The sequence below is a fragment of the Streptopelia decaocto genome (genome assembly GCF_964273445.1).
Source record: "Streptopelia decaocto genome assembly, chromosome: Z".
In the NCBI taxonomy this organism is placed as follows: Eukaryota; Metazoa; Chordata; class Aves; order Columbiformes; family Columbidae; genus Streptopelia; species Streptopelia decaocto.
In genome coordinates this window covers 68,559,568-68,586,328 of record NC_138657.1, presented here as the reverse complement: position 1 = coordinate 68,586,328, position 26,761 = coordinate 68,559,568, and the positions used below count along the sequence as shown (strand labels likewise).

Genomic DNA, 26,761 nt, shown 5'->3' with positions numbered 1-26,761 from the left:
GGTGTTCCTTCTTCTTTTGGCAGGTATAAAACCTGGCAGATAATGTAGTGACACTGCCCTGCCATAGTGTTGGTTTTGTTGTTCATTGTGGGTGGTTGTTGGTGGTGGGTGTTTGTTGTTTGTGGTTTTGGTTGTGTGTGGGGTGTTTGTGTGGTGGTGGTGGTGGTTAGTTTGTTTTCTCCTGGTGTCCTGTGAGCTGTCTTGCCACGGCCAGTTCTAGTCTCTAGTTAAGGTACATTGAGGCAGTTGTCCAAGACATCCAAAGCATGAGGCAGGTCAGAGGAAGGATCTCTAGGTGTCATAATACAGACAATTAATACTGTAAGTGGAAATTCTGAGTTTGTTTTGACATTGTTGACCATAACAATGAAACTCCTAAAGTTGTCTGTACCAAAGCCTTGTTTTATTTTACTTTCTGTAAATGAATATTTATAAGGTCCCTTTTTTTCTTCCCATCTGAAGCAGACTGACAAAAATAGCTTCCTTCTTAATTCATCTGTTTTATCCTTTTGTAGGATGCTTTCTTGTTATTTCTAACCTGGAATTGCACCATACAGCAGCCTGAACTTTGTGAATGAGAGTTGGATGTGCCTAGCACCAAATAATCAAAATATGATGGCCATTGTCATTCACTGAGAATGCTCTCTAGTCTTCACAAATTTCACTTGGTCAGTTAGGGAGCATTGAGTGTGATGACTGTCATAATCCTGCTGTAATATTTTGTTGTATCAGAATACCATGCGTGACGTGACATGACATGGCCTACTTGCATCTCGAAAACTACTGTGTTGCCTTCTTGTAACATTTCTCTGTTCCACTCTAGCTACATTGGGACTTAGTAGGCATAGTCTGTAGAGATTACAATGTTTCTGCATGTATCCATTCTTTGCCTGTGATCAAAGAGACTGTCTTTATGTGAGGTCAGAACTGATATGGCATTGTACTTGGTCTGGTAGGGCATTCATGTTGGTGGATGCTTTATATGAAAATTGCAAGAACAGAAGTGGTGTCAAAGTCTACCACTTCATAGGTAAGATTTGACATACCTAATGCCTCTACATTGTGAAAAAAGAATGGAACTACAGATATGATATTCTGGTTAAAATTCAAACTGTCCATCCTTTATTCCTGAACCATGTATGTCCTTTCTCAGATGTGCCTTTTATCTGTCTTAGAAAAGACACAGAGGACGGGGTTAGTTTGTGCACAGTTTCTGTGAAGCCTTGTATTTGACTCCACTGGGCTCTGGGCAGGACCTAGGCTAATGGGAAAATATTGAGATGAATGCCTGATGGTCCTGGTATCTTTCTACTGGCGCATATAGCCATAGTTATTGATCCTGTTGCAGCTATGCAAAGCCTTTGTGATTCTGATCTTGGATTGTGTTTTGGTGACTGACTCTTCACCCTGTCCTAATGTGGGAACTCTAGTCTTCAGTCTCAACATAGTAGTATCTTAGTGGGCTGATCATTGTGTGGTGTAAGACTCCTGCAGTCAAGGGTCAGAATCCTTGAGGTGAACTTTTAGTCCGAAGATGAATGAGCTGAGATTGAGCACACTACTATTGCCTTTATCATGGGCTTTAAGGATGGTCTTCTAAGGTTATTTCTAAAATGCTTTGGACTTTGTAAACCAGTTGAAGATAGAGCAGTGTCTCTGCAACTCTTGATCTCATTCATGTGATGACTTAGTTGTTCCAAGTACCGTATTTTGACATGGAACATTACCATGGAGGAAGGTCCTGTCCCCATCCTCCCTCCCCCCAAGTTTTTGTTTCAATAGAAGTCTGCACAGATGGCAATTTATTTTCTGGTAATCATGACACTAATAATTCATCTATCTCTGCAAGCATAATTTGAAATGGCTTTTTATAAACTATGACTGGGATCAAAAGTGGTCTTGTGGGTTTGATGTGAATGTCTTCTGATGAGGCTTGGAATTTAAAGTTTATCTGAACAGCAGTTTTCATGAGTTCATTCCGTTATGAACTTTCTTGGCATGTTGCTGTTGAAAGATCTTCAAAGCTGAGCCAAAACACCTGTGACATCAGGTGTTAATTCACTAGCTACTAGTTTCAGGAAGGTATCTTTGAGCAGGATTAATCCAGAAAAGTGGTTCAGCAGATATAACTGTTTAATTAAAACAAATGCCCCCTTACCACCACCGCCATCCTCACCTCTCTCGAATACTATCATCCCGCATGATGTCTTCATAAACAGACTAAAATAACTGCTCAGGAGTGAATCTGATTGCAATGCAATTCAGAAGTCAGGTCAGATTAATGTACCTTTGCAGTTTAAAATGCTGTATAACATATGTAGTGTCCTACTTTAAAAAACAGCAAAACATTTTTTCTCTTAAGTTCAGATACATGAAGAATTATAAAAAGAAATTAAGCCTGACTGAGTTTTAGTAATGAATGCATAAAGTAATTGAGGTGCATAAATATTTTAAGAGAAACCAAGTTATGAGATAATATATTATGTCATATGACTAAAAATTCTGTGTTTTTTCCCTGTATGTTGGCTAATTTTTCCCTTCTGTGCCTTTATAGGGAAATTGTAGTGCAGATTTAAGTAAAAAGATTCTCCCAAGTAGTTGTATGGCATTCATACCACATGTGAGAATTGACAGTTTGTATGTTTGTTTATTTATTTATTTATTTAAAGACTTGAAAGAAATTTTGAAGTTATTCATTGGATTGAATTATGGGATTCATTGCTTCAGGAATGCTGTCTTGGAGCTCCTTATTCTGAGCATCCAGAATCAGAGTATGCGATCTCCATTATTTTATTGTTCCCTATCCCTGAAGCCCGTAAAAGGAAAACATTGAAAAAGAAGTAGTAAAATAAGAAGTTCTTGATCACAGAGAAAATTCTCAAAGAGCTACTGGGCATGACTCTTCCCAAATTACACAATGGTCTTTGGGTAGCTACATTAGAAGAGTCTGGGACTGCTACCTGAGAATTCACCTGTCTCTAGAGGAGATCAGCACACTCCTGGAGATGTTTAGAAGAATACCCAGGACTTACAGGGCATGGACCTGCAACCAACATTGCAAAAACTGCTTGAGTAGTTACCTCGAAGGGATCTAGTACTGCTAACTGAGAATTAATCTGTTTCCAGAGGAGACCAAGACATTCGTGGAGGTACCTGTTCCCAGGCTTCCGAAAGGAAGCTGCCTGAGTCATCTTCTGGATGTTGGAGGCAGGTCCATGCTCTGTACCTTTCTGAGAGTCCTCCCAGGCAGCTTTGGTGTGTTTTGGCCTGTTGACTGGCCTAGTGCCTTCATGTACTTAATCACATTAGATTGAGTTCTTTAAAAGTGCTGTTCACTGTGAGCATTTTGGGAGTGAGTCTTGTAATATATTAATATTTTCTTTCGAGTAGCTTGTTTTGCTGGTTTAATTGAAATTGAGTTAATTTTCTTCATGAGGTTAGAAACTGTTCTTTTTTTTTTTTGGTAGCTAGCACAATCATTTTTTGGATTTAGTTAACAACACCCTGGGACAGAATTAATATTTTTCTTCAAGTAACTTTCCAGTGGTTTTGAGTTGGAAAAAAGGAGTATGTAACAACAGTTACCATAGTTGTTGCCCAGGAGCCAGGGATGTTCTGAGCACTCTGCCCACAGGTGTGAGGCAGCGAGTAAGGGGGGCAGGGATAGGACAGAGCTTGACTGACATCCAGACTGATCAATGAAAATACTCCATGCCATTACCGTCACACTTTATATTTAATGACAGTTGACTTTTCTGGCTTGTGAGACTTGTTCCTGTTCTGCTCCATTTTGGTTGACCCTTTAGTTCGGCTTTTTGTTCTTCTGCCATTTTGCAGAGGTCTCCAGGCCTTTCTACCTTTTCCTCTTTTCTCTCCCTGGGATTGGCTCTTCAGGACCATGTGCTGCTGCCTGGGGCTGGCTGCTTGATGTGGATGGAGTTCATAAGGAGTTGTGTTGAATGTCTTCTATATTCTGTTTTCATTTTATATATATATAATTACTAGTAGTATATTAGTATTTTGTTATCTTATTAAACTGCTTTTATCTCAAGCCATGAATTTCTCTCTTCCCTTTCATTTCTCCCCTATTGGGGGTGAGGAGCGGTGAGCAAGTGGTTATCATGGTTTTGAGTGCTAGCATCACAATAAATGACTTTTGGAGAGTAAGTTGGAGGTAATTAGGCAGTTACTTGAAACCTTTCCTTAGTGCATCTTATGACCTGAATGCAGTCTGCTGCATGGGGTGTTTCTTTGTATACTCTTAAGTCAGAGTTTCCTACTCAGCGGTGTTCGGTTGTTTCTTATGTCATGTCTAAATGTACTTAAAATGCCAGTATCAAGCATCCCTGGTGTGGTGTTTTTCAACAGAATGTGTTACTGGTGTGATTTATAAAGGCACTTCTGTCCACTAAGCAGTACTTGATTCAGTGCAGTTCTGAGGTACCTCTTACCTGAAAAAATGGCACCTGCTACTCATGAGGCTGTGTGCTGGTGTCTGATTTCAGCTGTGGTGGCTCCTAGGAAGCAGCAGCACCACCTCTTTCTACATTTTCAGAAAGTAGACTTGTGAGGCGTTAGGGTGGTATAACAGTTTCAGCATGTTTGTTATCTTGCAGTCCTGGGGCAGGTGCAGTTGGTTAGCTGACCACTATCATGAAGCCAAATCTAACCATATAGTGGAATGCTCGTTACCACTTCTCATGTGCAAGTAAAAATACCTTTCCTTTAATGACCAAAGGGAGTAGAACCCTGAAAAAGAACAGAAATATTTTCCAATACCACGAAGAATATTACGCACAGCATTTTTTGCAAGCTCCAGCATTGGATATCTTTACTGAAAGTAATCTAAGGAGCCATGTAAAAGCACATCTTGATCCTGCAGTCTGATGCTAATATCAGTAACTAACTAAACATTACTGCTGCTTTAGCAAATAATTTTAAGCTCCTTTCTTCTATAATGACATAAATCTCATGCTTCAGGACCACAAGAAGATTTTACTCAGCTGTACCTTCTGCTTTCAGAAGTTATTCAGGAGCAACAGTGCCATCACAGAGTCATATGTACCAGTAATGACTTCTGTCTGTATTCAGCTCAGTATAGGCAGCTAAAAACAGCTTAGCCGTGCAGCACTGGACTGGGCAACACCCTTCCTAGTGAGGTTGTCTGCTTTATCTGAGGTGCACACACTGGCTTTTCAAGCAGGTACAGGTTCAACAGTACACATTTTTGTTTTGGTATCTCCAAGGAAGAAGGATTGCCATGACTTCAACTGGTGGCTGTTCTTCTCTGAATCAGAAGATATACTACTGATCAGAGATAATTCTGACTGGCAAGCTTTAAGTCTCAGGAGCTTTAAGCATTGCAAAATGTCAAGCACTCACAGTTTTTCCTCATTTTCCTCCCTCCCCAAAGAAAGGAGGCTGATTAAGTTGTAGGTAGAAACTGAAAACTAAAGAAACTGAAGGTGGATTTCAAATTACTTAGAAGAGGTAGAGCAGTATGGTCACACATCAAAGCTTCTTAGATATAGTCTAGTTTTCACTGGTGCTCTGAGTAGCAGAGGGTCAGTCACTTTGTTCCTAGTAAGAACTCTTGTTTACCCAAACACTAGAAAAAAGTTCAGTATCTAAAATAATAATAAAAGATGAAATTGTATACAGGTGAAAGTTCAAGGTCTCTAATTTATTATTGTAGCTAGATATACAGCTGCTTAGGAAGAACACCTCTGCTAGTGCCAAAACTCTATTCTGCCATTCACCAGAGTGCAACCTTATGTTGTTGTTTGAAAATCTGCTTATAGCCTCCAGAAAAGTCAGACAGAATGGAAAAAAAATATCAGGAAACACACAGACTACAGGCTTTGGAAATAAAAAATGGCAAGCTATTGTCTTGAATAATTTGGCATTATAGGGGAAGAAGCCTTACTGACAAGAAAGGCTATTGGTTAGAGAAACAGAGTAGTCTGGCTTTATTACAACATCTATACATGCATGCTGCCACGCAATTTTCTGTTAAGCTATACCTATAGGATACAGACAGACGGAGTAGTAGTCAAAAATTCCAATGCACAGCACCCTTTAAAGCACCGGTGTAGGTGAGCGTCATGTATTTTGTACTTCCCAGTACTCACTTAGCAGTTTGAACAGTATTCTGAACTACTCAGTTTTATAACACAGCCTCCATTTACTCATGCAATTAATCCTTGTGTTCCAACAGCTATTCATATGACAGATTGTCACGTTTTAGTATATAACATTCTCCTTTCATATATTCAGAGTGACAAAACTTCCATTTATCTGACCATGTCATTTCTTCAGATAACTTGATGACTCTTAGTGTTAAGTAATTTGCTGCCAAATGCTGTCTAAGCAACTTCCATTGGGAAGCTTGTCATTTCCTTTCCCTGTGCAGTTGCCTTAGCGCTAAGGCACTTGTCCACCCCTTTCCTTAACATATAAACACCAAAGAGAGATGGCATTATTTTTTAGATGTTCTCAAACTGCAAGAATACCCTGCATTCGTTACATCATTTGGGACATTGTAGTGAATCCTCCTCTCAACACACTGAATCTCCACTTCTTATTAAGGATTCTTCTGCGCTTGGTAGAATTCCAGCACTGGTTTAACTGCATGATCAGGAGATGATACATAAAATGGGATTAGAGAAGAAAAGTGCTGAGACAGCCAGTTTGCGTGGTTACGATAGAGAAGCTGAAAATAGGACTGAAACCAGAGGTTTAGTTCTTTAAACTTTTTGTGGTTTTGCAAGCTTGTAGAGATGTACAAATTCTGGCATTCTGATTGACCTGTGGTCATTATTAGCTAGAATGCAGAAACTTCGGTAACTAACCAACAACCTAATTGTTGGCCAGCAGTTTGACACCCTTCTCATATTGTCTGCATCTCAGTTCTATTTACAAAACTGTATTTGAAAACATAGCTGTTGCTGCTTATTGTTCAATAAATATGCGACACTCAGCATCAGTGGAACATTTTCTGCTTTGTTTTGGTGTCTTACAGAGGTTCCTAAGCTTAGGTAGTTGTGTCAAACTGTTTTCCATGACTCACATGAGTCAACTGAGCACTGATTGATTTCACGCTAGCCACCACATTTCAAGGTCATTTGTATTTTACTTACACAGAATGATTTGAAACATCATCAATTCTCCTTCTGACATGATAGTAAATCATACTAGTGTAAGGTTACTTAGAAGTTTAACATCCAAAAAAAAAAAAAAGTAGGATCTTTTTCTGCTGGGAAGCTTATGACAGTATCTCTGTACTGTATTCTTGTACATTAGGACAAAATAAATTATTCATATTATACTTTGTATATTATAATGCTCTAGTGGGATCCTTATTTATCTTTTTTGTTTGTTTTACCTCTTTTAAGAGACAGCCAGTCTCTCATTAATGGATCGGAAATCTTCATGTGCAACAGTAATGCTAGTCATCTTTTTTATCTCATTTTGTATTTGTGCATGTTAAGTCCATTTCACTAGTTAAAACACAAAGAAAACCAGCTTTTTTTCAAAAAAAAAGAGCTTTACAGCTTTAAGACTAAAATCAACACTTTTTTTTTTGCTTTAGAAAAAGTCTGACACTAACATTTAAAGTTGCCAATATTGCAAGAGCAATAGGGCAAAATATAGCCCTGCTTATAATGATTGTATCAGTCTGTGAATGGATAAGCACTACCCTTATCCCAGTTGCTCAGTGCCTCTAGCAATCTAGAAAACTACATTCTAAGGAAGAGAGGATGAAAAGACCTGGTAACTAAAAACAAATGCTCACCTAGACTTACAGGTGAGCTACAAAAACCGTGTTGCTTTCACATATGCAGCCTATGTCATGCAAACTTTCGTTAGAGGAAATAAGACTGTTTGAGGACACACGGTAGTTCTTAAAAGCATTGCAGTAGCCCTAAAATAATTGACATCTCTCTAATGTGGCTATGTGTCTGTTTGCTCTGTCTGTAAACCATTACAATATGGAACTAGTGTTAGTTTTGCAACAATTGAAAATTTACTGAGAACCGAAGCATGATTATGTGATATGGTTTTAATGTAAGGTGAAGCAATGTGACAGGGGAATCTTCCACTGATGAACAGATTTGGCAGAAGAGATAACATCAAATGCCAGAGGTCTGTTTCACTTCCCTTCTTTTTCTTGTACTATATGTTCTTGTGAACTCTCTATGCTTTCAGGTTGACTTGAGACAGAAGGAGGCAAGACTATGGTCTTTTTTGATGGCTGAAGCATATGGCTGACACAACTTGTCATGGAATCTATGAAGAGTAAAGAGTGTCTTACTCAGCTCTTAGGCCATCTGTCCACAATCTTGGTGTTACAGAAAGAGCTCCATCCAGACCATATGTTACTGTATTTTGACAGTGTAGCCGTTAAGTTCTTGAACACCCTGGATTCCATAAATATCCTTGTGTAGTCATATCAGAATTTTTTTTTCTTGTCAAACTAAGATTTCAACTGTGGTATGGTTGATTTGGTGGTGGGCTTGGGGTTTTTGTTTGTTCTTGGGGTTTTTTGTTTGTTTAGACGCCTAAGTGTCAGATTCTGTGCTTCAAGTGGTTGGTGTTAAGCACTAAGTTCACCTTTGTGATTTTGCTTGTTGCCTCTCAGCATGGTGATAAATTGTTTTGCTTTTTGTTTTTAACCTTTCTTTTTTTTCTTGCTTCATGAATTCTTTTTCATTTGTCAGAGACGTGACTGTCACTGAGTCCTGTGGAATCTTTGTTGCAAGTCTGTGGCATAAACACTTATGAAAAATAGTCTTTCTGTTATCTTGGCAAAGGGAATGTGTTAAAGATGTTTCATGCTGCTGCATACCATAGAAGAGTTCATGAAGAAAAAAATGATGCTGAAGTTTCACCTTAATGTGACCTTGATTTTTATCTAAACCAGCTGGCTAATCTGCCTATTTCTGACACAGGGAAGTTAATAGCATCTGTATACCTGCTTGGTTAAATTGAAGCTGTTGCTTTGTCCCTTTTGTAATTGCAGCTAGGCATTCTAAAGTATGGATATTTTTCCTTAATGCACTGTTCAATATTTTCATGCTGGTGTTTATTCTAATAGTGGCTAATGTACAGTACTCCAGTCAGGCTCTGGTTGGCACTCTGGCTTCCTTCACCCCAAGAAGATGCTGCTGGCTGATGCAGAATGAGTAACTATTGTATTCTGTGTCTAACTGTGACTGTGGCTGCTGCTGATGTGGCTTGCAAGGGCTCTGAATCACATGTAAATCAAAGGAAGACTCCTTTGGCTGCCTTCCTCACCGGGCACAACTTCAAATCTTAATTTATGGAGGACTGGATTTCTTGAAGGTGTAACCTGTCAATGGATTACATATCTGGAAAGCAATCAGAGTTTCACCCCTTGTGAAAAGTGCTATTCCTGTTCTAACTAGCACAGGTCACAATACAAGGTGTCTTCAATGTCTGTCACTCAGCCATTGTGGCTGTAATGAGGCTGTAGCAGCTTTAGTTTGAAAATACTTCGTATTTGAAAGTTGTGCTTTATTTTGCTTATCCTTGTCTCTGTTAGAATGTTAATAGTTTTGAAGGCCTGTAATGGATCCATGTGTAAACTAATTCTTGGCACAAAGAAACATCCTTATTACTTACCCAAATCAGGGCTTCATGCAAAAAGATTCAAACAAGTGGCTAAAGAGCTAGTTAAAATTAGCTTTCTGTGCTGATAAGGGTTGCTGTAAGCTGTAAATTTAAATTTTCTTATGCTGCAAACTAATCCTTTTTATGTAGAACATCCAGATATCACTTTCAGCATGTTTCAGAAGTAATACCAAGTTACTTATGCCCTCGGTTGAAGAACCAAATGAGAGTCTGTTCCAGTATAAAAGAAAAACCTAAGCTGTTCTTTTTCCATTCCTACTCTTGCCCCGGTAATTTAGAGAAATTTTATGGCAAAAAGATATCAGTGAAGAGAACTCTGACTGTTGCCCAAACTTAAATTCTGGTCATGTTTTTCTTATGGTTCAAACTATATAACACCTGTTAACATTGTTTAAAGACTACTTCTGTTCTTCTCCCTGTAATTATTAATTTAATAGGTCAATTGAACAGCTGGTATTTGAATATAAATAATAAGGTAATACCTTATTTTGTAGAAAAATTGAATACTATATTTATGTGGGAATAGGGGGTGGAGGATTTACTTACATAGTCCCTACATCAGTTCTGTATCTTACTATGGTGAAAGCAGGTCTGTTATCAATTTCTTACAGTATCAGTGTTGCAGCAAGCCAGTCAGTATAATCAGAATATCTGAATGTCTTTGGATGATCAATTTCTTTCATGAGTCTCGTATATTCTGTCAATTCAGATCTATTCCTTGCTTATATCTCTGTAGAAAACTTTCTCTTAAAATGTAGAACTTGTATTACTGATATTCTAATTTTGAATAAATAGAAATAGTGAACTCTGTACCTTAAACACTTTGCGACATGAATTGATGGGTGTAGTTGGAAGGAGAGATAAGGAAACAAAGACTAATATCTCTGTATAAGCTTTGCTCTTGTTGCATTGTTCTGGAAGTGTGCTTTATTCCTGTGAGCTGATTAAATGTTGACTCTGTTTATTTTCTGTTGCAGATGAACCAACACGTTCATTGAGTGGTCTGATCTTGAAGAATAATGTAAAAGCACATTTTCACAACTTTCCCAATGGCGTAACTGACTTCATTAAAAGTGAATGTCTGAACAACATTGGCGATTCCTCCCCCTTAATTAGAGCTACTGTAGGTAAGTTTGCTCTTATTGCCATCTTTGCATACTGAAAATGTTACTGACTTGAGTGAGAGGTGAACTGGTGATAGAAAGAGCTATTACACTCCTAAAACTGTTTGCATCTGGTAATTGCCATAGCTTCACCGTGATTCTACCTGGATCAATGAAAACACTACTATTAGCCTATTTTTTACACCACACCCCCTCCATATGCATACACATGCATATCCCTTCAGGGAATCGTCATACCGTGCGTCACGTATTCACATAATGAGTTTCTGGTTTTAATTACCTTCTGTCAGAAAACAGTAGATAAAAGTGTGGTGTACAGAACATCACAGAATTGTAGAATCATAGAGAGGTTTGGTTTGGAAGGGACCTTAAATATTATCTAGTTCCAGTGAGAAGTTTTTTGTTACATGGATTTCCGGTTTTATAGGTATTTTGATTTAGTACACCTCTTCCACAAAATATGCATATTTGCATTATTTTTACTTATTTCTAGGTAAAGTTGTTTTTCTGTTTGTTCTTTGAGAATATGATTTCCTCCAGTGACTACAACCATTGCAATAATTTTCCTTGTCCACTCAGAAAATTAGAAAAAAAGTAAAATAAATATATATTTGAGTACAGTAGATAAAATGAGGGTGCGTGTCAGTTCAGAAAGAAACCCAGCTTGTATCAGCTGACTCATCTTAAAATAATCTACCAGTTACTGCTCCTTTGGAATGCTTTGCTTTTTCTGTAGCTTTCTTCCTCCAGACATCTGGTTTAGAGACTATGGACTAGAGAAAAATGCTAATCTCATAGCTATTTCCTGCTGTCTTGTCACGTGTGAAGCTGCTTTGCTGTGAATTTTAATAATGTCCCATTTTATTAATGGCAGTAGAAACAAAACTCTGAGTGACAGGTACTTCTGTCCTTTCAGGTTGTAGAAGGGTCATGCTTGTTGTTCGTAAGAGTTGTCAGTGCAGTGCAGTGTAGACGACCAAAAAAAAAATTACAGCTCAATTTGGATTGCTGTCTAAGGGTTGTTGGGTAGTTTTGGTTTGTGGGGTGGCAGAGTTGTGTGTTTTCAAGCAGTACAAAATGTTTGTGGATTAGTAGCTCAATTACTGCTCAGCTTTAAGTGATCCTTGCAAGGATTATTCAAGCATGTGTGAACTCTGAAGATGAGTAGCAACTGAACTGTGTGCCTGTGTAAGAGCTGCTATTTTACACATGCTTTGCACCCTGCTGTTTAAAGTAACTGAATGTTGGAACCTTGTGGCCTTCTGTTTTAATAGTGAAGTTGGTCCAGTACACACTGGTCTCTTGATACTAGTTAGGTGTATATATATGTTACTACCTACTTAGGCCGCCTTGTTAGCATTATGAGTCGCCACATGCTAGTTAAAGCTGCAGTTTGAGATGTCTATGGGTTTTTGCAGTTCAAGTGCTATCAATTTAATCAGCCAGTTGCAAATAAGGTCTCTGGAATTCTAAGAGGAAGATGAGGAAGTGCATCAAAATAGCCTCAAGAGAAGATTTAATGTAGCATTCACGCTCCTTTGTGGTCTCTAGTATCCAGTGCTAACCAGACAAAAACTTCTACCTTTTGGCCAAGATGGGGGCAAACTGATTAATCCCATCCTCAGAAATTGCTTCACTGAAGGGAATGAGCATGACAATGGGGTCAGTTTTAGAAGGTGACTTGAAACCAAATGGTAATTACACATTGTATCCTTACTTACCTTTTCCCTATTTTAATCCCCAAATGAGTAACAATGTGGAACTTCTCTGTGCTATGTGCTAGGGCTTTAAAAACCCCTGTGTGCCAGTGTTGAAATATGGATCCAAGTTCAAAAAAGATGACTGCATATGTTGAAGACCCACAAACGTACAAGGAAATAAACACATCTATTTAGGAAGTGTCTGTAACTGTTGTTAAAACTTTCTGAGGATTTTAGTCTGTGCAGGACCTTACAGAATCACAGAATGTCAGGGATTGGAAGGGACTTTGAAAACTCATCCAGTCCAATCCCCCTGCCAGAGCAGGAACACCCAGATGAGGTTACACAGGGATGTGTCCAGGCGGGTTTTGAATGTCTCCAGAGTAGGAGATTCCACAACCTCCCTGGGCAGCCTTTTCCAGGGTTCTGTTACCCTCACTGAGAAGAAGTTTCTTCTCAAATTTATGGGGAACCTCTTGTGTTCCAGTTTGAACCCATTACCCCTTGTCCTATCATTGGTTGTCACCGAGAAAAGCCTGGCTCCATCCTCGTAACACTCACCCTTTATGTATCTGTAAACATTAATGAGGTCAACCCTTAGTGTAGCTCCTGCTTAAAAGCAAGCTGTGGTTTGAGTCTTTAACAAGACTGGCAGAACTGGAGAGCTTCACTGCAGAAGGAAAGTGAAAAGCTAGTGATTGTCCTGTGAGGGGGAATTTTGTTATTAAGTGCAACTTTTTAGAATTAAGGAGTTCAGAAGTCAACTCTAGGAGCTACAGAGGCAAAACACCGCACCAAAACCTCAACCTTCCCCCTGACTTGTTATCAAAGTACTGAAGCATAGCTGCTTTTTCTTTATGTTCATTTATTTTTATTGTAGAATTAATGCTGTAAACTGGGGTTGCATGTAATTGAAACAGTGACATAAAAGATGCTGACATCCCTCTGAACTATGTTCTCTTGTAGCTTACTGCTCAATTAGCCCAGCTGCTATATTGGTTAGATTTCACATTTGTCAAGTGAAATGTCAACGGATTCTGTAATACTGCTTTGAAGTTCATTACTAATTGAAGACGATCTTTATAAAGACTTTCAGATTTCTAACCTTTGAGCTTAGTATGTTGGTCAGAAGGAAGGATATGTTTTAACTGTCAGCTCTGACCCAAACCTTTCAAAAAGCTGCAAGCTACTAAATTGATTATTTCTTTAGTTTGATTATTCTTCTGATGTCCCCATTTCTGTGTCTGAGGTGTTGCAGAGACAGCCACAAAGGCTAATTTCTGGTGTCTTCTGTTTCTTGCTGGCCAAATAAAGCAGCAGGTGGGTGGGGAAAAAATAATATTTGAAAGAATATGAAGTTCAGTAGAAGCCCATGAAGATTGCTTTTAACATGAACATAAATGCCTAACACTTAATTTTATGTGGCTGTTTCCTTGTTGTTCTTAAAACCCTTTATGTTGTGATTGAGACGGACAAACGACATAGACCAAGTTCTTCCAGGATGCAAGTAGTAGGTGCCATTTATTGCCACAAGTGCATTTTTATACAGTTTTACCAATTAATGTGTCTCTTCACTATTGGTTACAAGTTACAGCAGTAACATCTCATTGGCTAATTTTGCTATCATCAGTGTTACTCTTCCACTCCCTTCTTTCTCGCGAGTACACCTTAATATCTCCGGATACTCTTTTACTCCCTTCTTTCTCACGGGTAGGTCTTAGTATCTTCAAGGCTAATTTCTGTTCCCATGCCCTCCATCAGGGAATCTACGGACCCACCGTAGTCCCCCACAATTCCCTTTTTGGTTTTGTGTTAAAAAAATTGCCTTCATTGTCCTCTGCAGGGCCCTTTGCAGCAGGGAAATCATGCATGGCAACGTCAGTAACACAACCACAACAATCATCAAAACAATCAGTCCCGTTTTCACTACTGATAGCAACCATCCTAAAAGCACCCAACCACTAAGCAATTTATTTAACGAATCCCGTCAAAATCTTCACATCCGTGTCCTTGAGCTAATAACAAAAAGTCTATTGCAGCTCTGTTCTACAGTGTAGCATGTCTTACAGAATCTACATCTAACAAAAGCCCACTTAACGCCTTAGAAGTTCTGTTAGTTTGCTTAGCTAACCAGCATCCTGATTTTTCTGAAGTATTTAAAGCTTCAGCTGTGCCAACATCAGGTACAAGAGATCCTAAAACCCTTAATCCCAATCCCCAAAGATGTACATTGTCATCACATTTTGACTTATATATATATATGCAAAAAGCGTTTTTCCTGTGTTGCTTTTCTGGGATCTATTATCATGGATACATTGGGCATTAAGAGAGTTAATTGTTCCGAACTTCATGGTCCTCTGACGGCATTAGAAGGAATTCCTGTCCAGGCTCTATCTCCGCAGATCAAGAACACACCATACAGGAGTTTTCAGGGTCTCTGTCCCACATTATTAACGGCACCCCTTGGATTCTTCTGCGAGGCATTGCACCAATGAGTTTCATTTCTATAGTCACCAAGATTAGCGTTAACATTTTGCAGTTTTATCCATTCATGCTTTAGCATATTGTCCTGACACTTTTCACAAACCAACTGTATACAGGCGTCCATAGGCACAGGTCGCGGTAATTCCAGTTCCTGTGGTTCAATATCTGCTTCCGGGAGGCAATTAATCCAGACTGTCGTGTTGGTATTATTACAGTTTGTTGCAATGCCTCTGCACCGACCACTATTTTGAAACGGTTGTGTGATGCTGCTGCCTGTAGTCGTCAAGGGGGATGCCAACCAAGCATGTGTGGAACGGGTTTTCCGGAGACGCCATAGCTAGGCATATGGAGTCCTGGTCAGTCATGTTGGCTAAAGTAATCCACATGTTAGTCTTTGTCTGTGCAGGCATCCAAAATGCAGCAGCTGCAGCAGTCATTGTCAGGAAGACAGCACAGGTTTCATGTTTCATGCCGGCAGCCATTGCAGCCCTTTATCTGTAAAGACACAAGTGTAGCCTGTCCCCCACGTTATCAATTGATGTAACCTTTTCCATTGACCATTATCTAGTGATTTGACCATAACTTATATAGGTTCTTTCTGATTTAGCATGTTTTTGTGTCATACTTGCAAAGTGTTTAATCACAGGTCTAATTTGGGCTGCATCACTTATATCTAAGTGATTCATCACATACAGTGCTTTTCATAATGAGTTTTGTGGTGTTTCCCCTACTTCTCCCCCTTTTTGTTTTTAAAACAAAACAAAACCAGTTCAGAATCAGATGCATGCATTGGACCTTGACTACATACTCAGAATCACAAATCAAATTTAGAGGATCCTCCTTAAAAAGCTCTAAGTAAAGCTGCACCAAGTTCTACTAATTGGGTTGAACCTTCAATAATTTTTGCAGAATGATGCCAATTTTTATCTTCAGGCCAAACCACTACAGCTTTATGAGACTTCCCTGAACCATCAACAAAAACTGCAAACATATGGGATTAGACCAAATACAAGTATGCTCGGTGAACTGATGTGAAAGCTATGCAGGTTCTGCAGCAATTCACACTTAGGCATGCCAAAAGCTGTGCTGTTAAGAAAGTCAGCTAGTGCAATTTACGAGGACATAGATTACAAATTAATCAAAATTAGATTTCACAAATGGTACATACATGACAAAAGGATCACGGCCTATTAAGACTTAAATTCATTCCCTGCATTTCTTGATCAGAGTAACAATCGGTATATCAGTCTGTTAGCATTCTCATACTGTCCCACAATAGCCACAGGTTGTTTCTGTGTTGTAGCTATAAATAGGCAAATCTGCAAGTCAAATCAAATGCAGTCAGCTTGTAAGGTTGTCATAAATTTATTCATCAAAGTCTCTTAAGTCCATTTTGGTTGTCATATTTATGGTACATTGTTTTCCCTTACTGGATCGAAGTCCTGTTTCAGTTCTATCGATGCAGTGTTGACTTTACCAAAAGATTGTCTGCCAATACTAATGGAAATACAGCATTTGAAATTTCCATGAAGATTTCTCACTTGCAGCAAGCAGATCTGCATCATCCAAGCAGCCTCTTCTAGGACATGCAACTAAACAGAATTCTCAGAAAACATTATTCGAGCATACAGTTTACTTAACAAATCTTGACCCAAGAGAGGTATAGGGCTTTCTGGCAAATACAAGAATTCATATGGTAAAACTTTATTCCAAATTTGGCATTCCATTGGTCTCTGAAAAATGGCTTCTGAAAAAATGACCGCAAAAACTAGCATGGTGAATTTATGAAGAAGTTTCTTATAACTAGTTACCACAAAGTAAATTTATTAAAAAAAAAAAAAAAAAAATTGGTTTAACTTCCCAGCTTTGTTAGAACTATGGATCCACTGGCAATGCCTTTAAATTTCACCCTCGGACTCCTTCATGCAGTATTACAGTTCTCTAGTAGTAACATTTGGCAGGGGGAGGTGGGATGTGGGGGGAGTAAAACCTCCCTCTCGCCCTCATCTGAGATGGCAAGATTTTCTGCACAGCATGAAAACAAATCAGTTCAAACTCCACATCAAACCAGCCTGGCTCCACTCCACACCCAAATTAGTACCATTCTGACCCAGAGAAGCACTGAGCACTCTGACCCCCCCCCAAAGCTGACCAGTGTGAAAAGACCAACTTCAGCAAGGAGGTAAAATGATGAGCTCTTTCCCCAGATTTGCTGAAACCTAAGAAACAAGACTGAAGCAAAAAGAAACAGCACCAACAACCCCTGATTCAAAGCTGAGAAGCAATGCAGCGCCACAACAAGGATGAATGATACCACCTCAGGAAAAAAAAGACAGAGCGGGGGTAATAAAGCCCCCCTTTCTCCACTTAGCAGTGGGCAACCAGGTTTTTCCATTTTATTTTTTTTTCTTCTTGTTGCAGTTTAGATATAACCAAAGCCACGCAGGTGGCCTAATTGCTGGTATGAAGTGGGAGGCTCTGGCGAACTCCTCACTTACAGCGAGCTGAGTTTATCTTGCAGCTTGACAGAGGCCTGGGATATTTTGCTTTTTCATTTTCCTATTTCATTCCAACCATAATACACTTTATACGCAATTCCAATTAGCTCAACAATAGCTACATTTCTTAGTTCCATTTACCTTACCAATTTACAGATGTCAAAACCCACCATATTAAACATCAATCCATTACTCTGTTTTCCTAGACCCAAATCACTTCATGTTCTAGCAACTTTTAAATACAGCTTCATACAACGCCAAGTTCACATCCATCATAGCATTTAGGGTGAGGTGTTTTTGTTTTTTTTTTCTTAATGCAAATCAGAGTTTAACAATTTAAATTCTTTTCTGGTCTCAAAATTATCAGATAACAATAAGAGCAAATTAACTTACAGTACCGTACTTCATCCCTTCTTTCCAAAGTTCTGCAGAACAACATTAATTGCAATACAGCAGTGGCCTCAGGTCACTCCTTGCCTATGCATCTGGAAGTGTTTCCACCTAGGTTATCCTGTTGCTGTCTGGGATAAGCCTTTTGGAAGAACGCTTTAAGTAGTTTTCAAATAGTCTGTCTTTCACCTGTGAAAGCTTGCACATACTACAAGTATAGCCAGACCACTTGTTATCCTCTGAAACCACTTCTACAACCTTGAAAGGGTCTTGTGCCAACTCTTTTTCTGAATCTACTGACTTGCTTTAGACTTATAACTTCTGCCACATGTTATTCCAGAGGAGTTCAAGGCATTTCATTCTTATGTTTATTTCTAAACCCATTTTAAGTCTACAAATAAACCAGATCTAAGCAAGGGAGACAATTTATTTTGTCTAGGAGGCAAGGAAATTTGTTTATTTTGTTCTTTTTGTGAAGTTCAGTTTGTTTAAAAAAAAAAAAAAGGATCATTAAGATCCAGCAACTGTAAAATAAGTATTTTCTGTTAATGCATCTGATATTCTTTGCAGGACCATAATATTCAGGAGAAATGCAGTCTTTAAGACTCCATTTGCAGTCTTTAAGATCTCCATAGGCATTTGGGAATCTTTTCTGTTGCAGTTGTGAAGAGAACTGGATACAAACTAACGGAGCTGTAAAATTGTGGTTTACCTCTTGTCTTCATTTTTGCCCTTAGTCTTTGTGGGTTCCACAGCATATTGCATCAAAGGAAACATGATGCAAAACAACTTTTAATTACTGTATTACTGTCCAGCATGTTCTTTGCTCTGTAATGTTGTCCTGTGTTTTTGTGTATTTAACAGGAATTTTAACATTTTATTCTAAATTAAAATTATTTATTGTGATTGCCTCAATGAAAAAGCTTATGAAAGCTTTTTTCATTACTTGTCGCTTGGGAGATTAGTAATATCAAGTTTTTCTGTGTTCATACTTATTAGAAGTAACTGTCAGTAGCATGACAGACTATGCTAGCAGCTTCATTTTGTCTTGAGACAAAATGGACTCATGCAAAGCCAGTCCCAGTTGACAAGCAGCCTTCCCTGTCTTGTCACCTAATTAGTTTTTTTCTGGTATTTCTGTATGTGCTGGAAACAGAATCAGTGGCTCTTTGGTCTGACCTATCTATTTACTGGGTCTCAATCAGCCAACTATTACAGCTGATTACTGAATGACCTGCCATAGTGTGTAAGCTCTTAGGAGGTATCTCAGTCTTAGAGTGTTTCCTTAATGTTTTGTGTAAAGACAGTGAAGTTGTGAACATATAATGTAGCACTGAGTTGTTAGTTTATTCAGTGATAGACTTCCACATTCTTGCTTTTGTATCATGATGAAGAAGAGGTGACTTGAGGGAGGTACTCTATAATTACTGGAGGTCAATATTTGTAGAGTGTTTATTAAATTTATATCCAAGGCTGCAGTGTTTTGACGTGATTATTTCCTTAACAGGAATTACTTTGTGTTTCATTTCTCATGCCTGAGATCTTCATGATTGCAGAAGGAACAGCCCACCTTTGCATTTAAAAGCCCTTCAAATACCATTTATAATTAAATGTACTTCCTCTTTTTATGCTTGCCAGTTCTTAAAAAAACCCAAGAAATTTCTTAACTCCTTATACTTTTGAGAGAAGAAAAATGAGAAAAATTGGTATGAAACCTGAAGGTATGTGAGATCTCATTTAATTCATCCCTTTGATTCCTTTAGGCATTCTGATAACAACCATTGCCTCAAAAGGGGAATTACAGAATTGGCCTGAACTCTTACCAAAGCTTTGCAGCCTGTTGGATTCTGAGGATTACAATACCTGTGAGGTAAGGATACTTACAGAAAAAATATTATAATCTGAATTTGATTGTTTTTGTCTCTGTGCATAGTCACTAGGTATTTGTATTGTATTGTGTGTGTGTACATGTACATATATTATCCTCAGAACAGGGCTCAAATTTCTTCCGCCTGCATTCCATGTTCTTACTGTTCATTCAAACAAATTTGTTTTCTTTACATAAAAGCAGAATAAGACTGCAGATGGCTAGTCATAGCATCTCATCTGAGAAGTGTCCTGAAGTTACCACTCTGTGATGCCTAATCTTTTGTGCATCATCAGCATCCCATGGCTAGGAGAACGATAAACTCCCCATCAGTCCGGAACATGTATGGGATTTGCTTCTCCAACTAGATCCCTACAAGTCAATGGGGCCTGATGGGATTCATCCAAGGGTGCTTAAAGTGCTGGCTGACGTCATATTGAGACCTCTCTCCATGATTTTTTCAATGCTCTTGGGAATCTGGAGAGGTCCTGGAAGATTGGAAGCTGGAAAACATCCCAATCTACATGAAGGGCAACAGGGATGATCCTGAAAACTACAGACCTGCCAGCCTCACTTCTGTTCCTAGCAGAATCATGGAGAAAATTGTTCTGGGAGTTATTGAAAAACATCCGAATGACAATGCAGTCATTGGTCCCAGCCAGCATGGGTTCATGAGGGGAAAGTCTTGCCTGACCAACTTAATTTCGTTCTACAACAAGGTTACCCACCTGGTTGACCAAGGGAAGCCTGTTGACGTGATCTTTTTGGATTTCAGTAAAGCCTTCGATACTGTCTCTCACAGTATTCTCCTGGACAATGTGTCCATCGCACAGCTGGATAAACACACAGTGCAGTGGGTGAGCAATCGGCTGACAGGCCGGGCTCAAAGAGTTCTAGTAAATGGAGTTATGTTGGGCTGGCCACCAGTCACTAGTGGGGTTCCGCAGGATCCTTCTTAGGGCCAGTGCTCTTAAACGTGCTTATAAATTACTCGGACACAACACTTGAGGGATTGCTTGTAAGTTCGTTGATGACGCAGAATTGAGGGGAGCTGTCAACACTCTCGAGGCAACCAACAACAGAACCCGAGGAAATGTCAGGAAGATGTGCCAGGGCAGGTTCAGGTTGGACATTAGGAAAAGGTTCTTTCCCCAGAGGGTGCTGGAGCACTGGAACAGGCTCCCCAGGAAGGTGTCACAGCCCCAACCCTGACAGTGTTCAAGCAGAGACTGGACAATGCCCTCAGACACATGGTGTGAACTGTGGGGTTGTCATATGCAGGGACAGGAGTTGGACTCGATGATCCTTGTGGGTCCCTTCCAACTCAGGACATTCTATGATTCTATGAATTTTCTCTTAATTAAAATAAGTGTTCATTCTTCTTGTAACTTAATCTGGAAAAGGGATCTGTCATTGCTATGCCATGCTGAGATGACCTGTTTTTTTGAGGGTGTATGAAGGAACATAAATACCGACTTAGCATTGGTATTTATTAACTTAGTTTTAAACTATGAGGAGAAAAAATAAGCATAGTCTGATTTTTAAAAAATAGAAATGTGTTGACACATCTTTAATTACTTGATACTGTCTCCATGAAAGTGTGTGAAGCGTTTTATAGAAAATAATCCTCAGAGAGGGGATAATAGTCTGAGATGCCATGCTGTTATGTAGTGGTCTAGTGCTGCTTTCTCAAGATAAAAGAAAAAAAATATTTGAAACTCAGATTGACCATCATATCCAGAGTTCTGTTTTGCCCCATGACAAATTAACAAAATACAATCATATATGTAATTGAATTGGATACTTCTGGACTTGGACATTTATTTTGCAAATAAGAAGTACATTTTAAGCATTTTAAAAAATATTATTGAATAGATGATTGTTGAATGCTAAAATTAAAATTACCACTTACCCATTACTGACTCGCCAAGCTTGAGACCTTAGAGATGTCAGTATAAAGTGCTAGAAGAAAAAGCCTTTAAGGATATTTCAATTTAGCTCCATATTTAGATGGCTGCATTTACTGTGTTAACTACTTTTACTGTGCTCTGCTGAAATTTCTTGTTCTGTACAAAACCTGACATTTTGTTATCTTCAGAACATGAAAGAAGTTGGTTTTTGTTTTTTCTAACCAGGGTGCTTTTGGTGCTCTTCAGAAGATATGTGAAGATTCTGCTGAAATTTTAGATAGCGATGTATTGGACCGACCACTCAATATCATGATACCTAAGTTCTTACAGTTCTTCAAGCACAGCAGTCCAAAAATTAGGTAGGTTTAGGTATTGTACTACAGTTAACTGTTAAAATATTATTTTAAAATATTTATGTGAGCAGCAAATTTGCTATTTCATAGATCTGTTTGAAGCATGCTTTGTTTTTTTAAATGATCCTGCAGAGATCCACAGAGATTCCATGCATCAGTAATTTCCATGTTCATCTGCTTAGTTAATACGACAGTCTTACTTCTTTATACATCTTCCAAATGTACAGTCAGCCTGTGATATTGAAAATCAAACTGTTTACATTTTATGTATTATGAAAAATTTAATGCTGTGGTTAGAACTTAATATTCTGATTAGAATGAACAATTTTGCATTCATTTTGTAATCACTTCAGTAGTGGGAGAGTCAAAATGCTTTAGCTGATAATAGTTTCTCAGTTCTTGCAGCAAAAAAGTTCTGCTTTAACTGCACCGAAACTTAGCTCTGTATCTTTCAGTTGAATCAAATTTAAAGGTTTCATCATCTTTTCACTGTCAAGCTGTATTGATGTCTTGAAAGTAACGGAAGTATAGGATAGAAGAAAAATTCCAGAATTAATTGCCATTGCTAATATTAATTAAAAAGAACAGTAGCTTTTACCCCAGAATGAGCCCACAGAGTGCCCCTGCCACAAGGAATGCTAGTGCTATCCTGAGGTGGAGTGTTGCCAGCTGGTTGTGGGAGGTGATCCTTCCCTTCATCTTTGAGGTGAGGCCACACCTAGAGTGCTGTGTCCAGTTATGGGCTGTCCAGACCAAAAGAGATATCGTCATACTGGAGAGAGTCCAGGGCTGTGAAGACAATGAAGGGACCAGAGCATCTCTCCTATGGGGAAAGTCTGAGAGAGCTGGGACTGGGGGAGCTCATCATCCTGTGTAAATACCTCAAGGGAGGGAGCAAAGAAGGTATGGTCAGGCTCTTTCCAGTGATAGAACCAGAGGCAGTGGTCACCAAGTGAAACTCAAAAGGTTCCTTGAGAACTTCAGGAAACACTGTTTTACTGTGGGAAGAGTGACCAAGCCCTGGCACAGGTTGCCCACAAAGGTGGTGGACTCCCCATCCTTGGAGTTGTTCAAAAGCCATCTGGTCTGGTCCTGGGCAACTGGTGCTGAGTCACCCTGCTTGAGGAAAGGAATTAGACCAGATAACCTCCAGAGGTGCCTTTGAACCTCAGCCATTCTGTGATTCTGTGAAATGTGGGTTTTTTAACTCCCGTTTGAAAATTATGTTGAAAGATTCTTCAACTTGGCAGTGTGGCAATTCTTCATTGCCAACAGTAGTAGATGAATATTAGTAGGTGAATATTAACAGGAAGAGTGTAATTTGGAATACATCATGGTAGGATTCAAGTAAGATTTAGAAACTGACCTAAAGTAGATCCACACTAAGAAAAATATGTAACAAAGCATGAACTTGCTCTTGTGGAAAGATAAACTTAATACTTTTCTGGAGCTGAGAGAGATGGAAAAAAATGTGCTTTTTTTTTCCTTACCACATTATACAGTCATTCACTTTTTTTTCCTGTGCTGTGATGTTTGTGGCTTTGAGACTGTTAAACCAGTTCCAAGTTTAAGGCAGGCCACCTGCTGACCTGCAGTTTGGTTTCACTTTATAGTGCCAAAGTATGAAAGCTATTAGTAGTGTCAGTAAAATACTTTATATTTAAATCTGTCAAGAGAAAACTTGTGAACAATGTTTTATGAGGCAGTCTTCCAAGAAATGCCAGAACAGAATAGAAGTTCGGAGTTAGATTAGTGAAAATATTTAATGGATCTTCAAAGGCCTTTACAGGTAGTTTTGCCTTGTGTGTTTACTTAGGGAGTTTGACTTTTGTATCTCTGAAAATGAAAAAGACTGCTAAGTAATGGCTTTGTATGAAATGGAATAGAGGAACCAATGCTTCATTTTTTAGTGTTCCTACCACCAGTGTTTTAGTATGTATCCTGCTACAAGTGTATGTTTGTTCTAAGCTCCGGCTGTATTCTTGACATACATTGATCTCATGAAGTGCTAAAAATACTGCAAAGGCAGTTGGGTACTTAACAACAAAGAAGGGAATACTAGAATTTCACCATGTTGACTTGTATGGAATTGTTAATATCTGAGACGATCAATAATCATAATATATTCAAAAAGAACATCCTTGCTGTTTGGAGCAAATATAACAGGTGTAGTTATCCTTCTCTGGTTTTATTTATTGAATATGTTATTTTAAAATATTTATTAGATTGTATCAGAGTATATGGTGGTACTTAAAATATGATTTTATAATTTTGCTTGCTAGTAGTGTAGATGTGCAGATTTGTTCCCTCTTTCCTCTAGAAAATGTTTGAACAATGTAGTTTGCTTCCTAATGTTTTTTTATGCCTCTGTACAGTTTAGAAAGTGTTTTTAACTAATGAAAAAAATATTTTTAACTGTTCCATTTGTAGGTCTCATGCTGTTGCGTGTGTCAATCAATTTATCATCAGCAGAACTCAAGCTCTTATGTTGCACATAGATTCTTTTATTGAGGTGGGTGTGCATTCTTCATTATTACATATCTGATTTATCAAGAGTTCTGAATTACGGTTTACAGCCATCTCTGCCCCCAAACTCCTCATTTTTGGTTATCCATTCTTAGCCTCAGTCCACATGGATTCAAGTTTATTCTGTATGCTTGTACTGAGATTTGATTATTCTAAGCACTCTTGAAGCCCAAAACATAGTATTTTGAAAGATGTTTTCTGTTCATAAGTAGAGGAAATTGCTGCATAAAGGTGTGAAAGTAATGGTGGCGGTCTGTCACCTGTGATGGAAAGTACACTACAAGGATCATCATGTTGCTGAGTCCATCTGGGTCTCTGAATACTGCTATTGAACATGGATTAGAAGAGTAGGATTTTGGGTTATCTAGAGTATTTTATTTGCTGCTGTTGATGGAGAGAGTTTTCTGGCTTCAGAACTTCATTTATGTGTAGGAGAAAAAAAAATCCAGGAAATGCTGTTCTTGTGCCAGTGGTAGCATTACCCAGTGTTTTGATTTATGTGTACAATGTACAGTGAGAGTCTGAAGAGTTCATTTGCTAAGCCATATGTCTTTAAGAAATAAAGCGGTGCTCTCAGGTGCAGGGTAGGAGCATAGAGAACTACATATTTGCATACTTTCATTTGCTAGTAATGTCCATTTAAATGCAAGTTGAACTAGGTGAACTGAGAATTTTCAACTGGTACTCCTTTCCAACAGAATCTGTTTGCACTGGCTGGTGATGAGGAGCCTGAGGTGCGCAAAAACGTTTGCCGTGCTCTGGTAATGTTGCTGGAAGTTCGAATGGATCGCCTGCTTCCTCATATGATTAGTATAGTTGAGGTGAGTCTCATTTCTCGGATTGCATGCTGAAAAACCTGTTTGGGGTTGCAGAAGTAATAACAAATAAAAAGTGTTAATCAAAACGGGTGTGTTACTCTTGCACTTGCCTACTATTCATTTTCCTTCAAGACTGAGATTGCAAAACTAATTGCCAACTTGATATTGTTTTAAACAGGCAATGCATGTGCCATTTATTGGTTCTTCATTAACTGATCCTGAAATGGGTGGGATCAGCTATGCTGTATAGCAGGCAGACATTGGTTGAACCCAAATGACAAGATCATGTTAAGAATCTAGTGCTGATACTGCTACAGTTTACACATTAAAACTGTCACTTCTTTTGGATGTGTTGACCATAACAAGGATAAGGCATATTATTTTATATAGCTGAGGTATGCTCTTTGAGCTACTGTAGACATTGCCTCCCATTGCATTCACTTGTAGAAGTTAATGTCATTTGATAGTTCCCTTACCATTCTAGATTATTGCAGACTTGTTTATCAGAGGAACATTCATCTTGTTTTTTGTCTGCTCAATTGATCTGTAATTTCCACGTTTCTGGGAAATAGTGGTAGTTTCTCAGTAGGATTTACGTATGCTACTTGTCAGACTGGAAATATAGATAAGATCATAACATTTCTCATGCAGATTTCATGTGGACAAGTGGGTCACAACCCAGTGTCAGATTCTATAAGACTATGTCCAGACAACACAATGAAGGTGTTTTTTTTGCTCATTTACACAGGCATTACAGATGCATAAAACTGAGGTGACCCTTGACAGAATTGGCCTGCTGACTAGTCTTCCTGCGTGTTGTCTGGAATTCTCTGATATCAGTCTTTGCAGACATAATCTCATATAACATGGGACAAGCAAGAACTGTTGATACTTGGTGATAGGCTTGTTTTGGTTTTGGTGGGTTTTTTTGGAGTGTTTTTGTGTCTGTGTATGTTGGGGTTTTTTGGTTTTTGGTTTTGTTGTTGGTTGAGGATTTTTTTTATTTTTTTTTTTTTTAAACAGAATAATTTTGGAGATGGTATTGTTAAGAAATGATAACTTATCTGTCTCTTCACCCTTCTAAGATCAGTAGGGAACTTCTGAACTTTGTAGTTAGAAATGATGTCACCAAACAGTAAAAGATCTAAGATTGTATTCTCATTGTATCTGGAATTTTGCTGTTGAGAAAACTGTTACTAGGCTTCCTCTTTACTAAAGACAATAGTAGTGATCTTTCTATTCTGTTACAAAGTCTAAACTTTTTTTGTTAGTTTTGACACTGTGTAGTGTTACTGATTTCCCCAGTTCTGTATACATCCTGGTATATGCAAATGTTGCATCCCAGAACTGACTGTTCAGCTTTCAAATGAGTCAGGTTTTGCACCTTTGAGGCTTTAATGCCTCCAAGCTGAATGATGCTGCTGATTGCCGCTCGAA

At 38.6% G+C, this 26,761-nt stretch overlaps 1 protein-coding gene across 3 annotated transcripts in view; it reads left to right on the top strand.

The window, feature by feature from the left end:
• Nucleotides 1–26,761, top strand: part of TNPO1 (transportin 1) — an 80,656-nt gene that overhangs the window by 26,258 nt on the left and 27,637 nt on the right. For all 3 annotated transcript variants that reach the window (XM_082075277.1, XM_082075278.1, XM_082075276.1), the window contains 5 exons: nt 10,632–10,781; nt 19,614–19,720; nt 21,853–21,986; nt 24,411–24,492; nt 25,205–25,327. In XM_082075277.1, the coding sequence (XP_081931403.1) occupies nt 10,632–10,781; nt 19,614–19,720; nt 21,853–21,986; nt 24,411–24,492; nt 25,205–25,327 (596 nt within the window). The remainder of the gene's footprint in view (nt 1–10,631; nt 10,782–19,613; nt 19,721–21,852; nt 21,987–24,410; nt 24,493–25,204; nt 25,328–26,761) is intronic.